Below are 26,629 nucleotides of genomic sequence, written 5' to 3'. Positions count from 1 at the left end.
CCATACAGAGTACGCGGTTCCAGAATAGGAAAATATTTTAAAATTAGCTGCTTTTTACATTAGATGCTGTAATAATTATGAAAATAGTTGAAAAGAATGACAACAATTTTATTGGCAATTTTTCCGAACGTAATTGAAAATGCTTAACGTACATATTTTATGAATGTGCCGTGTCGTGGCAGCACTAAACAGAGGTCAATTTGCAGCAGACATGTGTTTGATGTAAACAAAGCGAGCGTGAGGTAATTATGCATTAATACTACCCTCTAGGATTGTTAGTAACTACGATTCCCTAGTTTTGTTGTTTAAATATCTCTCCATTTATAATATGTTACTGTATTATTAGCTAAGGTTGATTTATCCTCCTGATAGTCATTGCATAAAATCTCACTACCAATGTCTTCATTTTTAGGCCCAAAATGCTCCAATATTGTTTCCCTCGTCTGCTGATGAGGTCTTTAAGAAATCGCTATAACGTCCTAGCAACGCAAAGGGCGTGTGACTTTAGTTCTGCCGCAAATTCGTCAATTGAACGTCTTACGAACCGCAGCTTAGTACGTGTGTCCGGAAAGGATGCAGTTGAATATTTGCAAGGACTTATAACCAATGATATTCGACACCTTAGTGAGGATCATGCCCCTACGAAAGACTCGAGACAATCTTCTAAGGCGATGTACTGCATGTTTCTTGATGCCAGAGGAAGAGTGATTCTTGATAGCATAGTGTATCGAGTCGTCACCGCAGACGGCTGTGATAAAAACAATGGTGTTTACTTTGTAGAATGCGATTCCGAAATGTCATCAACGTTAGTGAAACATTTGAAACTGTATAAACTCAGGAAAAAAGTAGACATATCTCCTGTCAGCGATGAAATGGAAGTTTGGGTTGAATTCAATCCGAATACTGTCAAGGCGGAGAAAAAGAAATCTTACTTCTTGGAAGAATGCCCTAAGCAAAGTGTCTTCGCTGTCCGAGATCCTAGACTCAATGCTCTTGGAGTTCGTGTCCTATGTTCGAAAGGAGAATTGAATGACATTGTTTCGAACTTAAAAAGGTTAGAATCGGGGCATTATAGGTTTCATCGTTACCGTCTTGGAGTAGGTGAAGGTATTTTGGATATTCCCCCTGGAAACAGCTTTCCTTTGGAGGCTAACTGCGACTACCTTCACGGTGTGAGCTTTCATAAAGGATGTTACGTCGGACAAGAGTTAACGGCTAGAACTCATCATACCGGGGTGGTTCGGAAGAGACTGATGCCCTTATATTTATCTAGTAGTGTATCTCAGGTGTCAGAAACTTCCATTGTAGACCCATCCACTGGTAAATCTGTTGGTAAATTTCGTGGTGTTGTTAATCTTGGCGATGATGGTGCGGGATTAGGGTTACTTAGAGTAGCTGAAGCACTAAGAATACCCCTGATGAAAGCGGGTGATTCTGAGTTGAAGACAGAAAAACCATTTTGGTGGCCAGAAGAGGCACCCAAGGAACTGAAAGCCAAAGGAGGCGCGTGATGTGTTGGAGTTACAGAAGAAAAGATAGAATAGGTACTATCAATTATCCCCCATCCTTCCCAGTTGTTCACTACCACGGCCTTTTGCAATGATTACCATAAGTCTTGGTAAATGTGAGATACATTTCTTATCAAACAGAAAATGCGGCGGTTATAACTTTTCTCTTTGTTTTCCTGTAGTCCTGAGAAGTAGCAGTCTAATTATGTCATGAATGCATGGAAATTAATGCATTGGTTATTGTATCATCACTTTTAACATGACACCATTGAAATATCAATGGGCAAAACAATCATGGTTACATATAATATTTTTGGTTAAAAATTTGAACTGTTATTTTTATTAGTTTTAATAGAGCTTTAATTGCCTTTCTTTGCTCCTAGACAGAATTTTATCCTACTTGTTGTTAAAACTCAACTATCCAATAAATATACATTTAGTTTGTCATGGAATTATAGTGTTTATGTTTCTGGCAATGAATTTAGCATATTTAATAATGTTGATTGTTTACAAATGTTCTTGAGTTACTTTATATAGACTTACCCCTGTTAGGGCAAAAAAATGAATCCTTATTTCCTAAATCATTTAATTCCACGACGTAAAGTCTGTAGGGTATGAGGATGTGGGTGCTAATATGGATGGATGGATGTGGTATGGTTAATGGATGTGCCATCTAATTTTTTTTACAACATTGATGGTTGAATGAGGTTCTCATGAGGTTCGTCTTTGATTAGGGAAAGTATAATATGTTCCCTATTTTTGCTTGGTCTGCATTACAATGAAGGCCTGCTCATTGATGCTGATTAAGGGCACTAATTTTGAATTTACTCACAATGAATCTCAATGCTGAATAGCACAACGACAGTGGCGGATACATATGGGGGACACGTACCCCCCCCCCCCCCCCCCCCCCAATACGTGGCTGCTCGCATTGCTGAACCACAATTGTACCTTTTATATATCATAAGATGGCATTGTCTTTTGTATAAATCAGTTTAAATAAAAATTTGTAAAACTGCCCGTGTGACTTCATCATGTTTTTATTACAATAAAAGTAAGAGCAGCTCGGATATCTTTTGTGCCCCCCCCTCCTGATTTTTTTTAGTTTTTTCTGTATCCGCTACTGTAAGACGATCAATTTTTCCAATCCTCAGAGTGAGAGCTTTTCAGGGAACAAAATTGTGGTTACTCGACCCATAATTTTCTTAATTACACTTTTCTGTCCTCTCCTCTATCGCTTTCTGTATTTACAACTGTCATTCCATTTCAAACTAAATGTGGCATTACAATTGCTGTTAGTGGCTGTGCCTTCTGATTGAGTGAAAGAGAATGCCAGCGATAGTTTCAGCTGCGGAAAAGGGATGAGAGTGCCATCCCATTGTGTAAAATGATTGAATGAAAGTTATTTTTCCGCCATCATTCAAGCGATTGCGGGAGCTATAGCTCGCAAGGTATGGAAAAACTGATCATGTGATTCAGGTTTTACTGTGAAGCAGATATGAAATCCTGCATTTCAAAAAATCCCTACTTAGGAGGGCTGTCATCACCTTTGCTCACACCATCTTTATTGTATCTTTAAAAATTGAAATCAGTCTTATTTTTATTGAAATACACTGATATTGGTTCTGTTAAATGAATTCTATATCTGAATTTGCCCATTGCCATTATATAATAGGAGCAGCAGCGGGTGCAGAAAAAACCCAAGGGGAGGTCACAAAAGATATCTTGAGTTACCTATAGATACTTTTACCGTAATAGTAAATAATCATGTCACAAGAAAAGTTAAAGAAAAATTTAATTTAAGTATTTAAACACATATACAAGAAAATTACATACATACCTTATGATGTAAAAAGTTAAAATTGTGGTTCTGCAATGTTTGGAAATACGGGTGGCCTTGCAAGAGGGGTTACGTGCCCCCCATATGTATCTGCCACTGAATGGGAGATCATCTTTAATTGACTGACATGGTGAATTGGAGATCTGATGATAAGGCCTGTACACCACTTCTGTCTCATCTGCTTCTGTCCTGAGCTTTCTTTGTTTTCTCATCGCTGTTGATCTTCGCTTGATCCACAAATTTAATTCTTCTGCGTCCATTCTTTTTGTCTCCTGTAAGTGGTGCCTCTAGTGCCGCAGTTATCATATATCTCCCCATCTTCTTATTATTGGTATATTCTTCATCACATGGCCTAAACAGTTTCCTTTCTTTTTTTCTTTAGAAGAGATCTTTCTTCTTTTGCTTTGCTCAAAGTCTCTACATTTCTCATCTTAATTACGCATCTTACTTTTTCCAACCTTCTCCATACCCACATTTCATAAGCTTTTATTCTGTCTTTCCCTCTTACCCAATGTCCACGCTTAACATCCGTTCATGAGAGCATTCCATGAGTAATTCCTAATTAGTATCCTCCTCAGATCCAGGCTTTTACTGCATAGCAAGTTTTTCTTCTGGCTGAAGGCATCATTTGCGATTGATGTCCTTGCTTTTATTACTGTAATACTTCTTCAGTCGTCTGTCACCATAGTTCCTAGATAATCGTAGCTTTTCACTGTTCCTATTAGCCTCTCTTGTGTGAGCTAATACATTTTCATGAATGGCTGCCTCCAGATATTTTGTGACAGCCTCACTTTTCTCCTCCAACACTTAACAGTTTGCTATGTACCTACCTCACCGCCTCATCTGCATGGTGAAGGTAAACAGATATTATAGATGGCCTTGAGAAAGTTTCTTTTGTTCTTGTAACCGACCCTATGGTGTGGCTCTTTCTTCATCTTTTGCTGATGTTGTTGGCTGATCATTCTTCTCTTTCCTTTCCTCTCCCAGGACTGACTGGCGGTAGAGGCTTCGCTTCCATGAGATCACCCTCTCCCCTACTGAAAATTTATCTTTAAATTTAAGGGCCATGAGCTCTTAGAAATCATGGTCTTTTTTTTCTACATTAATTCGAAATATTCTTGTAGTATCTTTGACGCTCACGTGTTTATATGTATCAGGGATCAGTGACGGGATTAGGAACAGCTCATTAAAGGAAAGCAGCAAAGCTGGAAAAATTAAACATAATCACCATTGCTCATCGGAATTTATGGGTTAATATGTACCTCATTAGGGTCATGGATGGAATTTATTTTTTAAACACATGTTGGCTTTTATATTGGTATAACAGAGGCACATCAGTGTTTTGAAGCATCAACTTAATTCTTTCTCAGTGTTCTTTTTCAAATGTATGAAATTCCACAGAAGAGAAATCATTCCCCTTGACTGGAATCTGGCAAACCATCTTGTCCATTGAAGTCTACATATTTTCACGGAGGAAATGGATATCTCGGTAGCTTAACAGACCAAATCACTCGGCCCAGGCCCGAGCTGGACCCCTTCTTAGGGTGGTGGACAATTATGGCCAGAGGGTGCCAGCACTATGCAGGGGGTCTACCATGGGGTGCCAAAGATTTCCAGGCTGGAGGATGCACTGGGATACGTCCTGGTGGCCCAGCACATCTCTGACTCTGCCAGAAATCCAGGGGATCCAGGTTCGCATTCTTGCCAAGGGAAATGATTTTTCCTCTGTGGAATTTCGCAAATCTGTGCATTGAGGGTGACTCTGTAAAGTTATCACCGTGGTTAGCACCGGTATGCCAAAATATAGTTTGTTCAACATTCATACATGATGTATATTGAATCATGGACTCTTTTTTGTTTCAGATATGGAAGAAAAGAGCGCAAAGGTAGCTGAAAAGAATTTGGGCAGTCACACAAAGGACAAAACAGTGAAACAGGAAGAGGAGGAACCATTGGGCACATTTACTTGCTATTCATGTGGCTTGGAAGAGCACTACCACTACAAAGGAAAGCATTCCCCTTTTTCTACAAGTATTGAATTTGTCGATTCAAGTTATGTTATGAAGGATCCATTTTCTCCTAGAAGGCCATCTACCCATTACAGGTAAGAAGTTTTTTGTGAAATAATTGTATTAAATTATTTCTCCAGAAAATAACTTTTTGCACACCTTTTACTCAAGTCTTTTCAAGAAAAAGGATTATATTTAAGTGGCCAGTGGGTTAGAATACCTGCATAAATTCCATCAGTTTCACCACGGTCTACAACTATGTCATTTTTAGGAAAATATTTAGGACTGTCAAATCCTTTCTTACAATTTATTTGTTAGATGAGCACACATATCTATGCTATTTGTGGAGAAAATCCCACTCAAGCAGGTCCCAAACCTTTGGGTTAATAGTTGGGGACATCACGTAAAGTGACATTCTTTGTCAAGTTATTCCTCCATTCTTCCTAGTAATCTCACCCATAGTGGCAACTCTTTTCACAAAGTTCCCAGTGGTAATGTCAATATTTTCTTAAGGTTAAAAAATATAGATAGTTACTTATCTGCTGGAGGAGGGTTAAAAATTATTGTTATCGGAATGAGCCAATGCAGAGCCACAAATAGGAAACCTCCCTTTAACTCTAGGATTTTTAAATTTATGTTACACTTGTGAACTTGTGGATAATACTGATCTTTGATGTAAAAAAAAACCATACGTTGACTATTCAGTTAGGTATCCTAAGATAATTTGTGTGGTGGTGATTCGACTTCCACACTGATGACCAAAATACATGGTGCCTTTTTGTCACTGATGACAAAATGTATACCGCATTTGCCAGAGCATAAGATGAACATGAGTCTAAGATGACCTTTTTTGGATCTCTGCTAGGGAAAAAATTAATTTAAAAAAATAATTACCTTAATAATCACGTGAATGTATTTCTGAATAGTCCACTCTAGTTTGCCCCAAATCTCAAATCTCCTGAAAGTAAGTACATAATAGGATAGTCTTATCATGGCTTCCTTTAGTTTTAAAGGTGGCCATACCTATATTGGAGTGGTAGTACTTGAGTAACGTATTAGGCTGAAAATCATTGTCAAGGTATAAATTATGGCATGTTTGACGAAATTATTTACTTTCACTTTCAAAGATTAATTAAGATGTTTTTATTGGTTATTGGAAACCAGAGACCAGATTTCAAGGAATACTTACAAGAATTTTAAAGCACGTGTGTTGCAGTCATGGTGATTCTCTACTTTCAGTGAAGTAAGAATTTCTGATGAAATTTCTTATTTGACACAAGTTCCTGACCTCAAGAACAAGACGAAGTCCACTTTCTGAAATTTTTCGTCGCCAACAAAAGTTACAATACAATAGAATACATATAGCAATTCAACAATACACAACTAAAATGTATTAGAACAGGCTCTTATTTAAATCCAGAGCTATAAAACCAATTCATAATTATGTATCAGTTCTCATGGTATGAGTAGAAAAATAGAATATGTACATATTGTCAAACAATCGCTGCTATGAAATTAATGAATTTGATATTTTGTGATTACAGGAAGCAGAGGGATGTCAACGAGCCATTTTTAATACTTGGAGGTGACTGCTTTTCCTGTAAGAGACCAGTTTGTCGTGACCTTGAATGCAGTGTTTTCTACAAACATTATTATTGCCTTTCGTGTGCTCTGAAATCCATGGACGTCTTTCCTGCACAAATGCAGAAAAAACTGAAACTCAGTAAAAGCCAAAGATAGTGTTATGTGAAGTTTGCCTCCTCTGTTAATTTTGCTCAACTGTAATTTTCTCCATATTGGTATTGTTCCATTATAGGTACATAATCACTTAAAAATATTTAACTTCTTCTTTCAATTTTGATTTTCCTTTCAATAGTTCTAAGAGTCACTCTGATTGTGCTTCCCAGTGCTCAACCTTATTAAAAACGTATCAAATGCTTTTACGACAACCAGTGTGGTGTTAGGGTTTCATATAAAAATGTCAAAATGTGAAAGGATCTGAAGGAAGAAAATGATGATCATAGGAATGGTAGGGTAAGTACACTTATGGCCTGCTATTTTTCAATTTTTATTCAAGTATTGGATAGTAAGAAGAAATTTTAAACCTCGACAATAAATGTCATGTGGTCTGACAAAAAATATGCTGGAATGGGGTTCACTTTTTGATGACGACTTAATGATAATGATTGGTAGAATGAAATGTGCTTGGAAGAGTTCTTTTCAACGGTAAATATAAAAACACTATGTTTTCAATTAACAAATTATAGTAAGGGAGGTTGACTCATACCTACATTTTCCACATAAGTATCAAACAACTGAAAACCCTTCCTTATGAGAAACTGTCCGTTTCAGGCCATACCAGGAATTTTGAATATCTATGTTCTTCAATAGGGTGGTTTCCTATTAATTTGTTATTGCCTAAATCGAAAGATTATTACTCCCAGAGTACGAATTTAAAGCTTTTAGATTTTTAAATGACGATACAAATCTATTATTTGCAATTAAATGAAAATTTTCAAGTGGACAAAAATGCAACAGCTAAGTATGAATGCTGCGAAAACCCCGTGTGATGTCATTCTGGTTCCCGCTGCCGCCGTGTGAGGCTATGAGCACAGCTATGATGCAGGCTGCTTGCAGGTAGCACTTGGCTGAAATACGGATTATTAATACCCTATCAAACGAAGGAAACTTTCCGACGTTGGGCAATTTTAATAGGTGATTATTATGAGACGTTTCCCTGAGCTCTGTGCCTCATGCATGCATTGGTAATCTCAGACGGTGTAAAACTCCTATCTACTTGTATAGAAACTAGATCCCTGTGACATCACATGGAGTGGCATCGCATGGGCTCCAATATGGCCTTTTTCAAATGAGGTTAAAATTGACCATTAACATTCGTCTTAACTGGGATTTCTGAAACAAAATAATTTGTATACTATGAATATGAACACTAATGGTGGGTAACGAATTGCAATCAATGCCTTTCATTTTCTTTGATGAAGGAAACTACCCTACATATTTACAAAAATAAGATGAAGTAAGGTTAGTAAGGGTTATAAAAGAAAAGAGGTTTAGGAGTCAATGAAAAAGATGCATATATGGTCACAAAGTTTGTATTTTCAAACATCTTGACAGCATAAAGTTGATTCATAGTTCCAAATGCTGGGGTGCACTGATATGAATCTTAGTTGTTGCAACATAACTACCTTTAAAAAATATGTACAATAGCAATGAAAATTTCCATTTTATAAAAAAAGAGCCCTCAAACAGGTAAGGTGTTTGAAAATAGAACTAAAAAATGCATAATACACAATTCCCTAATATAACTATGGATTAGTTATGCCACTCTTTTTTAGCTCCAGCTGAAATGCTATAACTTGTTTCTTCAATTCTGCTTTGCTCAGTTTCTTTTTCTGGAAGAAAGAGAGAGGTTTGACTTTAACCACACTAATACTAAACGACTTATATTTCTATTGCAGCAGCAGTTTAAACACAAAAGATCAAAATGACATTATATATGGACAATTTGACATTGTCATATTCCCAGTGTCGAAACAGAATTACATCAAAAGCTGTCATTAATGCTGAATACATTAAAGATTTTCTATTTAAATGAAATTTTTTACAAAGATGAAATACAAGCCTGTGCTCTGACTAGAGGAGCTTTGTAAAAACCTTATTTATTATTACCCAAGCTTATTCCTTATCTATCTTGCAATTTGCCTTAGTTGTTTATTTACATTAATCATGCTCCACAATTTGTGCACAAAATCAGTTGATCCAATTAGAAGATCTGTGACCATTGACGATCTTGAACTAACAATATTTATCAAACTAGGAACTCACCTTAACTTTTCCTTTTGACTCCTCATCTACTTTGACCCCCTGGAAAGAATGCTTGTCCACTGTTTTAGATGATTTCTTGTTAACTTTTTGTTTGACCTTCTCGGGCTTCAACTTCAGTTTTGACTTCTTCTTCACCTTATCAGAACTTTCACTCCTCTCCAAAACCTCACCATGGTCTTCCCAGAACATCTTTTTGCCTGCATACTTTTCTTCTCCACCTCGCTTGAACTTTGGCTCAGATTCCTTTTTTGCGGCCTTGGGAGAAAATTTCTCAGTCTTATCTTTGAACTTTCCTTTTTCTTCCCTGAATTTCTTTTTGTTTGAGAATGTTCCATTCGCAACACTATTGAACTTTTTCCCCGGCCTTTTCCTATCCACCATAGAATTATCTTTTTTAGCTTTAACCTTCTTCACAGCTCGTTGTACACGGATCATGCGATCCTTCAGTGTTTGGCCATCCATTTTCATGGCCAATTCCACAGAACTCAAGTCCTGAGGGTTAAAAAAAGTTAGATATAACTGAAAACATCAATATTTTCGAGAAATATTAACAGTAGGGATGGGTGAGTCAATTCTTCAGTTCTCTGTTCCACAGCTTGAAACAGGAATCAGAACCGAAGTCAACAAGAACAGTTACCAAAATAATCTGTGCAAAACCCTACAGTGCAATTAAATTTTCAGCCCAAAAAAGAGAGATGGAGAAAAGAGGCTGTAGTTACAAGCCTGATGAACCATCACTGCACAGAAGAGTAAATAATCCTGTCAGTCGAATCTAATATGTCAAAACTAGAGATGTGCGAATAGTATCCGCGAATACTCGAATACCTCGAATAATAGAAAGTATTCGATATTCGAGATCTCGAATAGTTATGCCAAAGGTACCGTCTCGAATACCTCGAATACTTTGAATTTCGCGTCATACACTGTCGCTCGCACGTCGTTGGTAGTTGACTCGGAAAAATGAGAACTCTAGTCGTCTAGTGCATGCAGCGCTGTTTTAGGCAAGCTGACGAAATACATCAAATTCACGGGTTCGAGCGGTGAAAAGAGTTCGACGTGGGGAACCGAAATTGATCGGATGAAAAAAATCCGAAAATCCCAGGTGTCCCCTATCAGGAGAACCTCAGTTCCGTGGGATAGCAACATTGGCGCATTTCCCACGATCCGCTATCCCCATCCATTCAGCGTTCGCCCCATCCCCTCAGACGATTTCCTCTTCCCCGAAAACAAAAAAAAGGTCCCGGCTCGTGCAGGGATCGTATTACGAAGACCTCTGCTTTGAAAAAAATAACAAGTTACCGGAAAATAATAGAATCGTGTTTCACCCTTCCCTCTTTCTCCCCACTGACCATTTTCCCGCATCCATCTTTTGATAAAATGAGAGGAGGTGTTTGCCGTGTGTCCTTTGTGGCTAATAATGACAGGCACTTATTTTGAATCTTCCCCAGGAGATGAAACTACCATAGGGAGGAACTCAGTGCCGTGGGATAGTGACATTGGCGCATTTCCCACGATCTGCTATCCCCCTCCATTCAGCATTCGCCTCACCCACTCTTGACGATTTCCTCTTCTCCGAAATCAAACAAAAGATCCCAGCTCGCGCAGGGATTGTATTACAAAAACCTTAGCTTCAAAAAATATCAAGTTACGCGAGAAAAATAAAAACTTGTCTCGCACCCACCCCCTTTTCTCGCCCACTGACCTTTTTCTACCTACCTGCTCCGAATTTCCCCCTTTCTCGAGGTCAACTGCTGCATGAGTCATCTACTAGCCCGAAAGGTGTCTAACAATGACTTTCGGCAATTGTTATTACACCTTTATTGGATTGAAATATTAGTAATGTGCGCGTAATTTAAAAAAGAATAAGACCAAACACGACATATTTCTGACTTTATTTAAGCATTTTGCGCAGGAAAATAAATACCGGGAAGAAGAAGAAATACGACGGAGGCGTAATGCTCAAATACGGTGGTTTCCTATTATTTTTTATTGCCTAAATCGAAATATTAATACTCCTGAAGTACGTATTTAACGCTTTTAGAGTTTTATGAGACGATATCTATTTTTCGCGATTAAATTAAAATTGAAAATTTTTAAACGCGCGAAAACGCGACGGGTAAGTATGAATGCCGGGAAAAACTCCGCGTGACGTCGTTCTGGTTCCCGCTGCCGCAAGTGAGGTGACCTTGGGGCGAGGCCTCTGAGCGCTATTACGACGCAGGATGCTAGCAGGTAGCCGAGTACCATGCTAGCTGGTAGCGCTTGGCTTAAATAAGGATTATTAATACCTTATCAAACAGACTGTGTGATTATTAAGACATGTTTCCCTGATCTCTGTGCCTCATGCATGCATTGGTAACCTCAGACGATGTAAAACTCCGATCCTCTCGTGTAGAAACTAGGTCCCCGTGATGTCACGTGGAGTGGCATCGCATAGGCGCCAATCTGGCCTTTTTCAAATGAGGTAAAATTGAACAATGCCATTAGTCTAAACCGGTATTTCTAGAACGAAATAATTTGTATATTATGAATACACTAATGGTAGGTAACGAATCACAATCAATACCTTTCGTTTTCTTTAATGAAGGAAACTACCCTATTGTTTACATAAAATTAAAATATTCCATTAATCAGCTAAATTCCTGTTTGAATCCTTTAAAGGCAATCACAATTACTCGCCAAAATCTTGGGTTTCCTGCTGCATAGGCGACCTGGTCAAACATTTTCACATTCATCGTTTAGTATTCGAGGTATTCGAAATTCGAGGTATTCGAATATTCGAGCAATGATTTAATATTCGAATTCGAGAAATCTACTATTCGACCCATCCCTAGTCAAAACTGAAAATTTTGAAGGCGATGCACACGGAATCCGCAGTGTGAAAATTACTTGAGTGCCTTTTCTATTATGGCACTTAATATAGTTTCTACACACAGTAGTTTTGACTTAAATTACCATAATTTGGAGTCATCATTAACTTCCAATTATTTGAGCATAATAAAATGTGGTAGTATTATTAATTATACAATAAAACCTCCTCATAACAAATTTCGACATGGCCAATAAAATAGCCACTTTATTGTAAGGGGGTTAGGTACATGGATATGTTTTTCAGGTTGAGTGGACAGCGGATAGGCAAAGGATGCATGCAGATTGAAGAGTGGAGTCACAAATATAGCAATTGCAGTGTACTCGGACTCCAGGTTGGCCCACAATTCCAAGCGTTCTTGGTGATCTTTACCTATTTAACCTTGTCAATTATTCTGATAGGAATGGTGAGAGTTTGGTGTGGTTTTTATTTCTGTTTGTCCCTTAAATACAAAGAAATGATTCATCAAACATGAACTTTGACAGGCCTCTGAAAATTCCCATGTAGAGATGCAACCCAAGCAAGATAATTGTGGAAAAATTCCCGACAACTCCCTATTTGGCCACTGATACAGAATTTCATGAGAGAACTGCTCCTTGAAAAGTTGCCCAAATATGTTCATGCTGGTCTTTCCAAACAAAACTTCAGTTGATGTCCTATACCATTTCGGTCTGCATGCAATCTGGTATTGTGCCATCCTTAGTATTAGAACTTTTTATGACAAGAAAGTTTCTTCACTGACCATGCTGGCATCTTTGGATTACGTAACCTCAGCTCGTAAATTACGAGGTATGTTTGGGGAGTAAGTTTGGTTTTGAAATACAAATAAGAACAAGTACAGATATTTCAAAGAAATGTATGTATAGCACACAATTCTGCCACTCTTACTCGTTCTTAAAAGTTCTTTTCGCATTCGTTCGACCGCACCTTGAATATGCAGCGAGCGTATGGGATTCAGTGCAGAAAGACTTAAACCGGGAACTGAATAAAATACAAAGGAAGGCTGCACATTTCATCAAAAACTGCTACGGGCGTACAGACAGCGTTACCCAGATGTTAAGCGAATTAGGCTGGGAGCCGCTGGAGACTCGGAGGCTGCGCGCTAGGCTTTGATTGCTTGAAGAATTGAGAATGGATATGTTTAAGAGCGACTCGGAGAACATAATATTAGAGCCACATTATATTTACAAGTCCGATAGAAGCGATAAATTAAGAGAGATGTTTTGCCAAACGGATAGATATGGGAATTCGTTTTTCCCCCGAACCATAAAGAACTTCAATAGTCAACGCTAGACCCAACTTCGTTAGAGCTCTTCATTTTTTTTAAATCTGTAAACGGCTGGTGTCCTAACACCCCCTGCCACACGCCTTTTAGGTGGCTTGCGGGGTATTATGTAGATGTACTCTATTTTTTTATGTGGATCCCGTGATTTTCCAGACGTTGGTAATAGCATGGCACAAGTTTTTGTACTCCTTCGTAGAATATTTCCGCCAGTGTAGTTATCCATGAGAAGAACAATGGTGATTACTTTATAGAATACGATTCCGAAATGTCATCAATGTTAGTGAAACATTTGAAACTGTATAAACTCTGGAAAAAAGTGGACACATCTCCTGTCAGTGATGAAATGGAAGTTTGGGTTGAATTCAATCCAATCCAATGGAACTTGTTCCCTCAGCTCTTTGTTGCAGTTGCACTGCCAACCGCCAAGAAAAGACTTCAGATGCAGAAACAAGTGTATTTCGCTTGGAGCTAAGTCAGGGCTGTACTGAGGATGATCAAAAACATCGGCAAACAGTGACGAAGAGCTAAAAGAACATAATCATGGATGACTAAACTGGCGGCAACACTCTACGAAGAGGATGTACAAAAACTTGTGCCACCCAATGACAATTACCTGGAAAATCACACGGTAAAACAATTGCTATCTGAAAAATTTTACTTTGACTGATTTCCTCACTAGAGCCATCATGAAGACTTCATTTAAGGGAAGTTTCATAATTAGAGAGGTTCATTACAGGAGGATTTTCTTCAGGCATTATGCATGGGAGGGGCCTAGGACCAGGGCTATGACTTTGTTGATTGGAGGTTTTTTTGCAAAATTTTGCTCCATGGACATTTTAAAGGGGTTATTTATTATACATACATATCATCCTAAGGAAAACGCTTCTTGTGGTAACACTTAAGTTAAATAAATAAATAATTAGGCAACTACAAATGGAAACACAGAAAAAGAGACGATTACAAAATGTTTCTCATGGACATTTTGGTGGAGTGACCCCTCCATTCTTCATGAGTGAGAAGGAACTCTACCTCCTCTTCCCTTCTAACTCATTGAGAATGGTGGACCACCCCACGGAAACATCAGACACGGAAAGGTCTTTTTCTGTAATTCAGTGTATGCTCTGTTAGTACTGCACCTACAGTGATAAATGAAATATCATTATAAACCTTGAATCACTGGCTTCTGGTGAAAAATACTATCTTAATACCAAATTTCACTATTTACCCATTAATTTGTCTTAAAATTTTCGATTTTTCCTCATTGATTACTCACAGTACACAGACTCCACAATTTTTTTATTCTTAACTTAAAAAAAAAGGTTTAAAAACCTGTTATATCCATAACTAAACCAAAGAAACACATGATCAGGGAAAGATAATTTAAAAAAATAAGAGTGAAGAATGTTAAACGTTCTCTAAAAGAGACATAGTGTGTAAGGAACTTGAAAGATAACATGCATCACAATTAAATAAAAATATCGTGTTTAAAGTATTCAAGAATTAGTATCAACGAGAATCGAAAACAAAAAATGAAAATAGTATGAAACATAGTGATTATACTTGGGTGAATGGTAGAAAATTTTGTATCTAAAGAAGTTTTGTAAATTACAGGCCATTATTTAGCAATAGAGGTCATGATTGTTCTTACTGGTACCAAACTTTCTTGCTTGTATTCCTATTTTTTGTATATTTTTGCAAGGTAATAAGTATAAAGAAAGTACTCTATGATACACCTTCTCCTCTCTTAAGAACCCAATTACGTTTCCTAACACACTTATTCCCTAATACTGTGAAAGTGTAAAATTTTTGAACGGGTTACTCAGTTAACAGGCCGCTACCGTGTCAGTTGCTGTGGTGAAGACAACAGTTTAGATGGGCAACTGACGTGGTAGTAACGAAAAAATGAAGAATTTCAATCCACACTACAGAAATCTCCGTTCTAAAATATGTATTAGTTGATTTTCAGAACTCACCTTGAAGTTAACATATGCAAATCCTTTTCCAACACCAGTTTTAGCATCCCTTACAATACGTATACTGTCAATGTCACCACAGCTCTCAAAAATTTTCCACAAGTCATTTTCCTCAGCACCTATTGGTGAAAAGTAACAGAGGTACACGATTAGCCATATTCAATGACACTTAATGACATGCAAAAATGAGTTAATGACAAACATCATCTAGTAATGAACATTAAAATGTGTATAAAATAATGAGATACATATATTTAGCCCTAAGCATAAAGTACAATGTTTTTCAGAAAACTGACATCAAACAATTTCAATGATTCACGTTCTAAATAAGAATTTTCAAAAGCCTCATGGAAACATCATGGCCAACAAATAAAAATAACTTGAATTTTGAAGTCTCTATAACATTCTATATTTAAAACAAGAGGGTGGGTAAAGCTAGTTAAATGATTAAGAGGAATTAAATTTTGAGGGTGCATACAAAACTTCTTTCCTTCAAAAACAAAAAGGGGGGCTCCCTATTTAGTTTCTATTATGTACTTCCAATTAGTCCTTAGGCTTCCTCAGAAATTATATGCTTAAAATTTTTAGATTTTTGCAACCCTATGCAGCTACCTCTTCAATCTATCTCACTTTTTTTAAATATTGTAGATACAACCCTCATCTACAAGTTCAAAAATTTTGTTGGAGTAATATATCATTCAAGAAAGAAACATAATTTTGAGTGATGGCATAATGCTGACCTGCTACAAATGTGTATGCTCTGGAATATCTCCATTCATGAAAAATGTGAAAACGCAAGTGAAGGCTTATTTAGATTTGAAAAATATTATTGACGCATTATTTTTACCAGAAAGAAACAAATATACTTAGTTGTTTCAGGTGTAACCTTATGAAATCTACTTGACATGATGGAAAGTAAATAAAACGTTGTTATTCTACATAAATATTTAATGCATGACCTAGGTTTCGACATGGCAATTCACCGTCTGGTACAGATGCACAGAAGACAGTCACACAGAGAACAAACAACACACACAAAAATTATTTTTACGTAATTGTTCGGATACTAATTGCTTGATAGCACTATTTTATTTTCGCCGGCCAACTTCACAATCCACCGCTACCTTTATTAGATCTTTATCAGAGACAGGAATGTTGGGAATGTCTTTGAGTTTTTTTTCGAACAATGCCATTTCACTTGGTTCAAAGGAATGTCCAGAAAAATTCACCATTCATGGTCCAAATTGGTGGGAGTCATGGTCAGGAGTAAAGTCTGAATTTCTAATAGGTTTGTCATGAAGTAGAAGGGTCTGAAGTTTCCGAATGATGGTAGCTCTTCTGTGAAAAGGATGCACTGGTAGTCCCCTCCTCTCTTTCAGCCAACCCAAGTGTTGCTAACCCCCCTTCCCCCTTCTTTTGGAGACAATGTGAGCACAGAAATCCCAAATCCTCTCCATGCACCTACACCCATTCCTCACCTCTTTGAACTACCTCCACCCCTGGGAATTCCACCCCTTGCCCCTCTCCTCAAACCGTAGTCTCTCTGTGATTTAAAAAAATAATTTTTGTGTGTGACCGTTTATTCTCTGTGTGACTGTCTCCTGTGCATCTGTACCAGACGATAAAGTGCCACGTTGAAACGAAGGTCGTGCATTAAATATTTATGTGGAATAAGAAAGTTTTAATTACTTTTCATCAACAAACAAATCACTTAAGTTTATGACAAATACATACAAATTTTCATACTGATTTTTGGAGTAGCTACACCTTGGATAATCCTCCATTCATCCTACTATCCCATTTTTTTCGCATACCCTTCATTTTCTTCTGAAAAACAGCTTAACTATCATTATGACCAATTGCTGTAGCGATGTCAGCAGTGAACTTGCAGTAGTCAGATCATACCAGAGGGCTTCCTTTTCTTTCAACCAATTTTGGCTTACTAATCAATGGTATTCAGTATATCCCAGTTAAAGAATAAAAGTAGCTGAAAACTGGAAGAGGCATTAAATCCCCTACATCAAACACACATAGCAACTGAAAACTTTCACAGATCACGCAAATATCTGGCTAAGAAATTAAAAATAGCCACCACTGCTTTGAGATGATTTCTTCACAGGGTTACTTCTTGGTAGGTCAGAATTCAAGAAGATATTGTTGAAAAAGAAAAATCACTTTCATCATCTTGCCGGGAAATTATTACGTAGTAGAAGGATATGTCCCTCAACAGTGGGAGATGGGCATCTAGTAAACCATAACGGTCAATTCATTATAATTTGAGCTATTTCTACAAAGATTATAAAGAAAAAAATCTTAATTAAAGGAATGGTTTCATTATATTAACAACTTTTAGCCTCACGAGTGAGTGCTTCCTGGCGTGCATGGCACCCACACCATTTGCATCTGCATGATTGACAATAATTTCAAGTCATAAAAAATCTTGTGGTACTGGATTGCAGTATATAGTCTGATAAAAGAGAAGAAACATTTAACACTTGACAAAATTGTTCACTGAGTTTCTGAGTATTTTTCTTTTCTCCATCAAGATGGACTGAAAGGGGTCCATTCACATGCTTCTGTTAACCACAACATTATAAAACCCTTCATTTAACGTCCCAAGAAGAAAAAATAAACATTAATACCCACATAGAGGTAACTTACTGACGATGGGAACTCCACTTCCTCTCAATATTGCAATGTTGAGAAGAGGAGCTATCTACACTATATTGAGGCATAGAATGTAGCTGCGAAAGAACAATAAGCTTAATATTATTAACTGGGAGATATTAAGATAAGTACGAACCGAAATGGAGATTCCCCACGAAAACTGCTTTCTTTTGGTCATGAGTTCCACTTCTCGAGGCCAAATCAACCCTTAAGTGATGGTCTTTGTACAGCATACCATTCCCCTTTAAGGCCGCGATCGCTTCTTCTTCCGAGGAAAATCGAACAAATCCAACAATATTGGTCCGTTCTGGATGAAAATCCTTTCTGTGAAAGGTGCAGAAACACCGTTTAGAAAACAGCTTTTCGTGGGAGATGGAATAATTACTCCTAAAGGTATGAATTGCCAAGTATATATAAAATAATAAATCCATTTCATTGCTCACTTGATAGCAGCAACCCTCTTGGGGATTTTGGGATCCTTTACAGGTGGGCATCTTAATCGTGCCGACTCAATGTCACCATATGATTTGAACAGTTTTTTCAATTTTACCACCTTGATATTACAAGGCAAGTTGCCAACAAATATAGTACGCTTATCTTCTTCAGGGTTGACTACTTTTTCCTTAACTAGAACCTTTCCTGCTTGCAATCGCTTAGCTGCGTTCGCAGCATTGTTATTCTTCGGTCTTTTATTTTTTTTCCTGTAAGAGATATAGTCGTCACTTCATAAAAAGAACAGTATAAATAGACGAAAATTGTGAATATAAAAAAAAGCAAACGAAGTAATTATACGAACTCCTTTTGAAATTCAGAGTCTTCGTCCTCAACATCTGTCCTTTTCCTTTTAACAGCTGGAATCACTGTATAATGTACTTCTTTCCCCGAGCCAGATGATACATTGTGAAATAAGTTAGAGCTGCTGACTTTACCCTCAGTCTTACTGTTGATCAGGTCAGCTATACTTCCCACATGAAAATCCATTACAACTGAACGTATTGTAAGCTATTCAAAAGACTGCAAATTAAGATACACTCAAAATTAATCATGGCTAAAATATATGTGATAGCTACCTCGAGCTTGTGCGGCAAAGTGATCTGTACTACCATAAATATTGTATGTATAGTATATAATAATAATATATAAATATATAGTAATACAACATTACGCACGAGAAAAGAATATCACAGTCACATTTTCCACCCACGAGGACATCCAGCATCCAAATCAAAACAATTAACAATTGAGTTAAGAAATGCTGACCAAAGGGATTGAATAGAAAAGGCCTCATTTCTCTCAATTTTTTTAGGCTGAGTTCTGTTGCCACTTCTGTCGCATTTTATTCGGTTTTCAAAAATGTCCGCGGAGCGGTGATGAGTGCAATGCGATCCACATTTTCCAACACTTTGCAGTATATTGACAATAATTGCGACGAATACCATTGAAAAGTAATGAATTTGATAGATCACGTCAAAATGTGTACAAATGTGGGTAATACCCCTAATATTACCTGATTATACCTTATTTTCTTGAGAAACTTTGATCAAATTGTCCATTAGCGACGCGAGTGGCTACTTTTGTAAACCCATTATAATGCGCGGTCGGTGACGACAAAATTGGAATAGGTTTGAGGGTCCTCTTTTGTAATATTCGTGGCCGTGTGTTCGCACGGAGCGGGAAATTACTATGATGCGCTTATGTTTTCCCGCACCTGTCAAGAAATCTTGGGAATCAAGAAATTTTAAAGACAGTTTTTCATCCAAGCCTTGATATGAGGGGCTCGCTTATAGTTTTAGAAGGCTGCGATAGAGTGGGGAAAACGACGCAATGTGTCAAGTTAATAGAAAAAATAGCTGCTTATTCTGGAAAGGCCTCGTTATTGAAGTTCCCCGGTGAGTCCCACGGATTCGTGTTCGGGCGGTGTCCATGAAGTTATTCTTAAATACCTTGTCATTTGGTCGTAATTATATGTGCTATAGTTCAGCTTCAGTGCATAGATTTATCAGGTGTCAATATTGTGACTCCTGTTTTTTAAATTATTGGTCGTATGTATGCCTAGTTAATCCAACCCTTCTTGCGTTATACCTGCGGTATTCTCTGTTTTAATGAGTGATATTTAAACACATTGAATGAGTGTGAGCCTGTCGATGAGCAAATCACTCTTATCTTGTGCCGTAATGGATTCAGTGACTTTATTTAATTATAGATCGCTCATCCCTAACCGGAGGTCTAATTGATAATTACTTGAGAAATAAGTTGGAATTAACCGATAAAGTGGTGCATCTTTTATTTTCTGCCAATCGATGGGAACTTGAGTGAGTGTTATAAATAAGTACATTTTTGGTTTAAAATTTCTTATAATGCTTGTGTTGTTTGTGTGCAGCGACTGTTATGCTTCCATTTACTTCAACAGACCCAAGATGAAAAACCTACTCTTGAATGGCACTCATTTGGTGGTTGACCGATATGCTTTTTCTGGAGTGGCGTATTCAGCGGCTAAAGACGTAAGATTTTAGCGAATTCTTGTTTTTAACCATTTTCATGTTTATTCACAACACCACCTCAGTACCTCATTTTCTAACTTACCTGTCTTAGTTTCCTACCAGTACATTGATTTATGAGTAGTCTTCGAGGAACTGGTTGGTCTACATAACTTTTTAAATGCCATAGAAAACTCTTGAAAACGTTCCATTTGTCTTCTGTCTATAAAGCTGCATTACTTTCATGTTTACCTAGACCATTTAATGAGGGCAGAAATCATTCGGATGAATCCGAAGTTGTGTGCAGAATTGGAATTTTAGGAAATGCTAAACATTTCATTTTATAGAGAAGAGCTAATAGTATGGAAAGTTAATTTTCTTGCCTTTTCTTAAATTGTTCCAATACTTAATCAAACAATTCTTCTGCAGTTATATTTGCTTATGTTCTTCCTAACTCCATTGAATCTTGCACATCAGTTAAATTAATCATATTGCCTGACATGAATACATACCTTTTTTCGTGGTTACTTAAGCTAATGCTCGTGGCATTCTTCATACCCATCAGTTTCTGAATCCAATATTAAGATGTAATAATGTACTCCTTCTGTGTAACCATATGATGTATGCCTGGTGGTTTAAAAATGAATAATAATCATCAATTACACTACTATGAAGGTACTGATGTTTTGTTGTTGGAAAATATTGCCTGGGTTTGAATTCAGCTGTGATAAGACATTTTTATAATTTTCCAAGGTGTGAAGAATGCTTATTTTAGTATGCTTTGTTATTCGTAGTATTTTCACCCCAATACGTTTTTTTTTACCTCTTGGTGTATGCATTTTATAGTGTAGTAGTAAGCAAAATTTTAATTCATTTTAAAATTTACTTGCCTAAATATTTTCATTATAATGCGTTTCTGTTCTCCCAGAAAATGTTTTCTCAATATCTTAGCTTGCAAATTTCATTATCATGGGTTGCTTTAAAAATCTATGCATCCGTACTGCATTCAACTGCTCACTTGCGACATATTTTCTCTGGCTTTTACCCACAAAAAGGTGTGAGTTGAGTTGTCCTCAGTAATTTTTCATCACTTAAGTAAAATATATAAATGCTTATAATCAAAATTTTATCACAAGTGGCCGTGTTGCTTTTCCCCTCAAAAATTCCTTCCTCCTGGAGGCTGTTTCCAGAAAAGAGAGCAATTGTCATGTCTGAAGTTGGATTTTACTGAAGGAAATTTGTAAGTCTTAGTTTTCCAACTCCTCCTTCAGCATTGAGGTTTTCAGGGTTACTACTGCGTAGATTCATCTCTGCAGACGACAGTCGCCGGCACTGCAGCAGGCTTCTTCAGGTCAATGAGGTGCCTGGCCACTTTACTTCATTGACCTGACCTTCACTTGATTGATCGTCTGCGGAGATGAATCTATGCGGTAGTTACCCCGAAAACCTCCACGCTGAATCCTCATCACACCACGAAAGCCTTCACAAGGATTCCAACTCCTCCAAGTGTTACACGGATATAGTCTCAAGAGAACTATTTCCAATTATACCTCTCCCTCAAAATGAACTCCCTTTTCCAAAACCAACTCTACAAAGAGCCTTGGGATTAATAAAAAGCACAATCATGGAATTAACAAAGCTGCTGGGTAAAGATATGTAAGCTCCCATTTCTTAAAATGTTCGGATTGGTGCGTAAGTCACTACAACACTTTTACATGAAAAATCCATCCTTTTTTTGGGATTTAATTTTTTAATTGGATGGGTAATTGTTTTGATTGTCCTCAGCAACTTTTCATCACTTAAAAATAAGTATGCTTTAAATGAAATAATTTTGTAACAAGTGACCCTTGGGTAATATGATTGTCGGAGAAATTTAAAAAAATGTTTTCCAAGAAGTTGGGGGCAAAGGAACTGAATAGAGGTGGCCCAATTCCATCCCACACTAGGCTGCTTTCTGTTGCCACTTAAGTCGCATTTTATTCGGTTTTCAAAAATGTCCATGGAGTGGTGATGAGTGCAATGCTATCCACTCTTTTTCCAATATTATGCTGTATAATGTTTGTTGTTGTGAGGAATAGTATTGAAAAGTGATGAATTTGATAGATTATATCATTATGTATATATATTTCGGTTAACACGCCTAATTGTGTCTTATTTCCCTGTGACATTCGGATCACTTTGTTCGTCAGTGACGCGAGTGTTGGCTAACAGATGATGATTCAGACAATGAGATCTTCCCAAAATCGTTCACTGTTTATCGGAAAGATAGAATTAATCGAGTTGGGGGCGGAGTTTTTATAGCTGTAAAGAATTCAATCGTCAGCCAAGCGATAACCGTAACTGAGACCAGCGTTGAATCTGTGTGGTGTTTAATTAAATGTCCAAAATTCAAAACTATTTTATTATGTTCGCATTACAGACCACCTAACTCAGATATAACGTCAATGTTGGATTTTCAAAATCAAATAAACAGCGTAGCATCCAAGTATCCTGAAAGAAACTTGATTGTGGGTGGAGATTTCAACGTACCTTCTATAGATTGGGAGACTTATAGCTTCATTCCTGGTGGGAGGGATAAAGTGATCTGCGAGGCTTTATTACACACTTTCACATCTAATTCATTGTTTCAAATAGCATCCGCACCAAACAGAGGAGAAAATATTCTTGATTTATTAGCGACAAATATACCACATCAGGTAATAAACGTTGGCACTGTCGAAGGAATAAGTGACCATAGGGTAGTAACTGCAAAGTTTTCTCTAAATACCGCTGTAAACTTTAAAAAAGAGCGTAAAGTTTTCATTTTTAAAAGAGCTAATTTTGATGGGTTTAAGAGTCATATGAAAAATGCTTTCCCCGAGTTTCAAGAATCAGTATTAAAGTTAAATGTAGAGAATACCTGGAAAGCTTTTCTTTCGCTCGTAACTTCGGGAATAAATAGCTACATCCCTAGTAAAATAGTAAAAGAAGGCAGCGAACCGAGATGGTACGACGCGGAAGTGAGAAAATCATTGAGGCGACAGAGAGCGTGTCATGCTAAAATGAAAAAAGTCAGCACGGATTTATCCGCTAATGAACGCGAGCTAATAATTAAAAAATATAGGATGACTAAAGCCGCCACGAAGGAAGCGTTCAGGAATGCGTTCACGAATTTTAAAAGAAAAACACTAGTAGAGCAGTTACAGGATAACCCAAAAGCATTTTGGTCATATGTTAGGGAAGTTCAAGGTAAACGATCTACCGTATGTTCGCTGAGAAACGACAATGGAGATGTGTTGACAAGCAGTTACGATAAAGCCAATTTATTAAATTCCTACTTTAAGAGCGTGTTCACGGAGCCTTCCGAAAACTCACCCGAGACCGATGACAATCCCTGTCTACATAAGATGCCAGCTATTGACATTAGTACGCTCGGAATAGAAAATATATTGAAATCGCTTAGTCCAAATAAATCACCTGGTCCAGACGAAATCCCTTCTCGCGTATTTAAAGAACTAGCCTCAGAACTTGCCCCCTACTTGCAGTTAATATTCAGTAAATCCATCAAGCAACACGAAGTACCTAATGACTGGAAAATCGCTAATGTAACGCCTATATTTAAAAGTGGAGACAAGGAACAGCCATCTAATTACAGGCCGATATCTTTAACGTCCATCTCTTGCAAAGTCCTTGAACACATCGTAGTCAGCTCGGTAATGAAACACCTAGACACGCAAAACTTATTAATGGGAAATCAACATGGATTCAGGAAAAGCAGATCGTGCGAAACTCAGCGCTTTTCGCCCACGATATTTTAGTCTCCGGGGAAGACAACATTCCAGTAGACGCGATTTTTCTTGATTTCAAAAAGGCATTTGATAAAGTACCCCACGGAAAGTTAATAATAAAACTGAAATCTTATGGTCTAGACGAAGATGTCATTTCCTGGATTAGAGAATTTTTGAGCGACCGCGTCCAAAGAGTAGTATTAGACGGTGCAGTCTCCAATGAGGTTAGAGTGACTTCTGGCGTTCCTCAGGGTAGTGTCATTGGCCCACTCCTATTCCTTCTTTATATAAACGACATTGGCGAAGTAGTGCAGAGTAAGTTACGATTATTTGCAGACGACGCTGTAGTTTACAGAGAAATCCGTTCAAGCAAAGATATAGATGAACTAACGAATGACCTTGCTGCTATCCAAGCTTGGTGCGATGCTTGGCAGTTAGAATTAAATTTGGAAAAATGCGTCGTAATGAATTTCTGGAAGAAGAATAACTCCCTACAGCGTAACTATGTCATTCGGGGCACGCAGTTAAAGGCAGTTGAATCTGTGAAATATCTAGGGGTTAGACTCAATAATGATCTATCGTGGAATAAACATATTCGAGAAATAACCGGTCAAGCTAATCGTAAAATGGGTTTTGTTAAAAGAATATTAGGAAAGTGCGACGACAAAGTGAGAGAAATTAGCTACTTTTCCCTCGTTAGACCACATTTGGAATACGCTGCCAGTGTTTGGGACCCTCATGAAAAAGGCTTAATAACAGAGTTAGAACGCGTGCAAAGAAGAGCTGCCAGGTATGTGAAAGGTCGTTACGATAGTCTTGTTAGTGTAACTGACCTCTTACATAAACTCGGATGGGAATCTCTGTCGGACCGTAGATTGAAAAATAGACTATACCTTTTAGATAAATTCAAGAGCAGTGTCTTTTCTGACGAAGTTAACCATATCTTGCGGACGCCAACGTACTACGGAAGATCAGATCATATAAATAAAATAAGAGAGATAGATTGCAGAACAGACAGATTCCGAATGTCATTTTTTCCACGATCTATAAGAGATTATAACGGCAGCAATAGAACGCGTAAATAGATTGCATGACTTGTAGTGTAGCCTACTAACCTATGTAAAACTTACTGCATGTTTCTGAATTTCTATTCTATATTCTATTTCTAACAGCATATGGTAGTATAGTTTGTTATTATACGGGACGTTTCTTGGACGGTGTGGTGTGCATGTGGGAGTCCAAATGCATGCTGCATGCTGGTGATTGATCACCCCCTGCCAAACACCCTAGAGGTGGCTCGCAGGGTAATTTGTAGATGTAGATGTAGATGAGTGGCGACTTCTGTAAACTCATTTAAATGCACGGTTACAACACATTTAGAGGCCCACTTGAGGATCCTCTTTTGTAATGTTCGTGGTTGGGAGATTCTAGTTGCTGCTTTCCTAATGTGCTTGTTATCTTTCCTATTTTCTTCGTGGAGGGCATGGATATGGAATGGTGCAGGAGTCCGGACATAGGTCTCCCACGTCCTGATCTTGTGGTGTATCTAGATCTTGACCCAAAGAGTGCTGCCTCTAGAATAGGTTATGGTGAGGAACGATATGAAAGTCGAAAGTTCCAGGAAGCAGTGCGAAACAACTTTTTGAAGCTAAAGGAGTCCTACTGGATGGTAAGGATATATGTATTTCATTCTAAAAATCCTTTTCCAAGCTAACCATAAACTTAATACAGCCAAATAATATTTTTTGTTGGCACTGCATCGTCAATTTGACGTAGATTTTAAAACCATGGCTAAAAGATTTAGAAGATATTCACATAATAATCGTCTTTCTTTTGCAATCAGATTTTTTTCCCTTTCTTCTCGTCTTTTTTGGCTGTACAGGAGTTAGCAAAGAGTCCCGTTCACATTGGATTTAATGTCAGAGTTGATGAAGTATAATCAGAGTTTTTTTCCAAATCCTTCTTGTTATAAATTTCAATTTGGCAGTTTGTATAAATTTTAAAGATAAAAATCAATTCTGAAATCATTTTCAAACATATTTGTCGTATAATTTTTCTCCTTAACCTCCCTTTATGAGAAAAGCTTTATAGACTAAAGGTTAACTTTGGAAATCCTGAATATTGCATTGCTATTGAATTTCGTCCGATTAATATTATGAATGAACATTAAGAGTAATTATGTAATAAAAATATTGATTTCACTTACAGATTGTTGATGCACGGAAAAGTGTTGACGATATGCATGAAGAAATATGGGATAGAGTGAGGAAGACAATAGATGAATGTTGGAAGGAACCAATTGAAAAACTATGGTGTTGACTGGTACAGAAAAATGTTTATTACGATATTTATAGATGCAATAAATATTTTGTATAAGTATCTAACAAA

General features: G+C 37.4%; 4 protein-coding genes across 6 annotated transcripts; 3 read left to right on the top strand and 1 right to left on the bottom strand.

Moving 5' to 3' along the window:
- Positions 1–34: 34 nt before the first annotated feature.
- Positions 35–1,543, top strand: LOC124168501 (putative transferase CAF17 homolog, mitochondrial). The gene is made up of 2 exons (XM_046546821.1): positions 35–242; positions 413–1,543. Exons 1-2 carry the CDS (start codon positions 160–162, stop codon positions 1,509–1,511), a joined length of 1,182 nt encoding a protein of 393 aa, XP_046402777.1. The 5' UTR covers positions 35–159; the 3' UTR covers positions 1,512–1,543.
- On the top strand, positions 1,465–7,212 carry LOC124168502 (cysteine-rich DPF motif domain-containing protein 1). Of its 2 annotated transcripts, none has more exons than XM_046546823.1 (3): positions 1,465–1,544; positions 5,212–5,452; positions 6,902–7,212. In XM_046546823.1, the coding sequence occupies exons 1-3, from the start codon at positions 1,511–1,513 to the stop codon at positions 7,095–7,097; spliced, it is 471 nt and encodes a 156-aa protein (XP_046402779.1). In that variant the 5' UTR covers positions 1,465–1,510; the 3' UTR covers positions 7,098–7,212. The 2 variants fall into 2 exon arrangements, with proteins under 2 accessions (XP_046402779.1, XP_046402778.1); XM_046546822.1 differs by lacking the exon at positions 1,465–1,544 and adding an exon at positions 4,893–5,039.
- Positions 7,213–8,454: 1,242 nt separating this feature from the next.
- On the bottom strand, positions 8,455–19,294 carry LOC124168495 (RNA-binding protein 34). Its single transcript, XM_046546812.1, has 7 exons — positions 19,167–19,294; positions 18,794–19,011; positions 18,441–18,698; positions 18,134–18,321; positions 15,331–15,449; positions 9,204–9,695; positions 8,455–8,770 (listed from the first exon to the last, which is right to left on the bottom strand). Exons 2-7 carry the CDS (start codon positions 18,976–18,978, stop codon positions 8,684–8,686), a joined length of 1,329 nt encoding a protein of 442 aa, XP_046402768.1. The 5' UTR covers positions 18,979–19,011; positions 19,167–19,294; the 3' UTR covers positions 8,455–8,683.
- A 361-nt stretch (positions 19,295–19,655) lies between these two features.
- Positions 19,656–26,626, top strand: LOC124168498 (thymidylate kinase). Of its 2 annotated transcripts, XM_046546816.1 has the most exons (5): positions 19,656–19,886; positions 20,201–20,309; positions 20,408–20,498; positions 25,722–25,910; positions 26,450–26,626. In XM_046546816.1, the coding sequence occupies exons 1-5, from the start codon at positions 19,766–19,768 to the stop codon at positions 26,558–26,560; spliced, it is 621 nt and encodes a 206-aa protein (XP_046402772.1). In that variant the 5' UTR covers positions 19,656–19,765; the 3' UTR covers positions 26,561–26,626. The 2 variants fall into 2 exon arrangements, with proteins under 2 accessions (XP_046402772.1, XP_046402773.1); XM_046546817.1 differs by lacking the exon at positions 20,201–20,309 and having other exon boundaries at positions 19,764–19,886.
- The last annotated feature ends 3 nt before the right edge of the window (positions 26,627–26,629 follow it).

The sequence above is a fragment of the Ischnura elegans genome, chromosome 11 (assembly GCF_921293095.1).
Source record: "Ischnura elegans chromosome 11, ioIscEleg1.1, whole genome shotgun sequence".
Classification (NCBI taxonomy): Eukaryota; Metazoa; Arthropoda; class Insecta; order Odonata; family Coenagrionidae; genus Ischnura; species Ischnura elegans.
This window is presented reverse-complemented; position numbering and strand designations above follow the sequence as displayed.

Excerpts from the sequence above, each read along its gene's own strand:
- LOC124168501 (XM_046546821.1), top strand. The coding sequence starts at position 160 with ATGAATGTGCCGTGTCGTGGCAGCACTAAACAGAGGTCAATTTGCAGC. Across the intron at positions 243-412 it reads GTAAACAAAGCGAGCGTGAG|GCCCAAAATGCTCCAATATT; the intron begins GTAATTATGCAT and ends CTTCATTTTTAG.
- LOC124168502 (XM_046546822.1), top strand. The coding sequence starts at position 4,928 with ATGCAGGGGGTCTACCATGGGGTGCCAAAGATTTCCAGGCTGGAGGAT. Across the intron at positions 5,040-5,211 it reads CAGAAATCCAGGGGATCCAG|ATATGGAAGAAAAGAGCGCA; the intron begins GTTCGCATTCTT and ends TTTTTGTTTCAG. Across the intron at positions 5,453-6,901 it reads AGGCCATCTACCCATTACAG|GAAGCAGAGGGATGTCAACG; the intron begins GTAAGAAGTTTT and ends TTGTGATTACAG.
- LOC124168495 (XM_046546812.1), bottom strand. The coding sequence starts at position 18,978 with ATGGATTTTCATGTGGGAAGTATAGCTGACCTGATCAACAGTAAGACT. Across the intron at positions 18,322-18,440 it reads AAGAGGGTTGCTGCTATCAA|AAAGGATTTTCATCCAGAAC; the intron begins GTGAGCAATGAA and ends CACCTTTCACAG. Across the intron at positions 15,450-18,133 it reads CGTGGGGAATCTCCATTTCG|GTGCTGAGGAAAATGACTTG; the intron begins GTTCGTACTTAT and ends TTTCACCAATAG.
- LOC124168498 (XM_046546816.1), top strand. The coding sequence starts at position 19,766 with ATGAGGGGCTCGCTTATAGTTTTAGAAGGCTGCGATAGAGTGGGGAAA. Across the intron at positions 20,310-20,407 it reads GCCAATCGATGGGAACTTGA|ACCCAAGATGAAAAACCTAC; the intron begins GTGAGTGTTATA and ends TTACTTCAACAG. Across the intron at positions 25,911-26,449 it reads TAAAGGAGTCCTACTGGATG|ATTGTTGATGCACGGAAAAG; the intron begins GTAAGGATATAT and ends TTTCACTTACAG.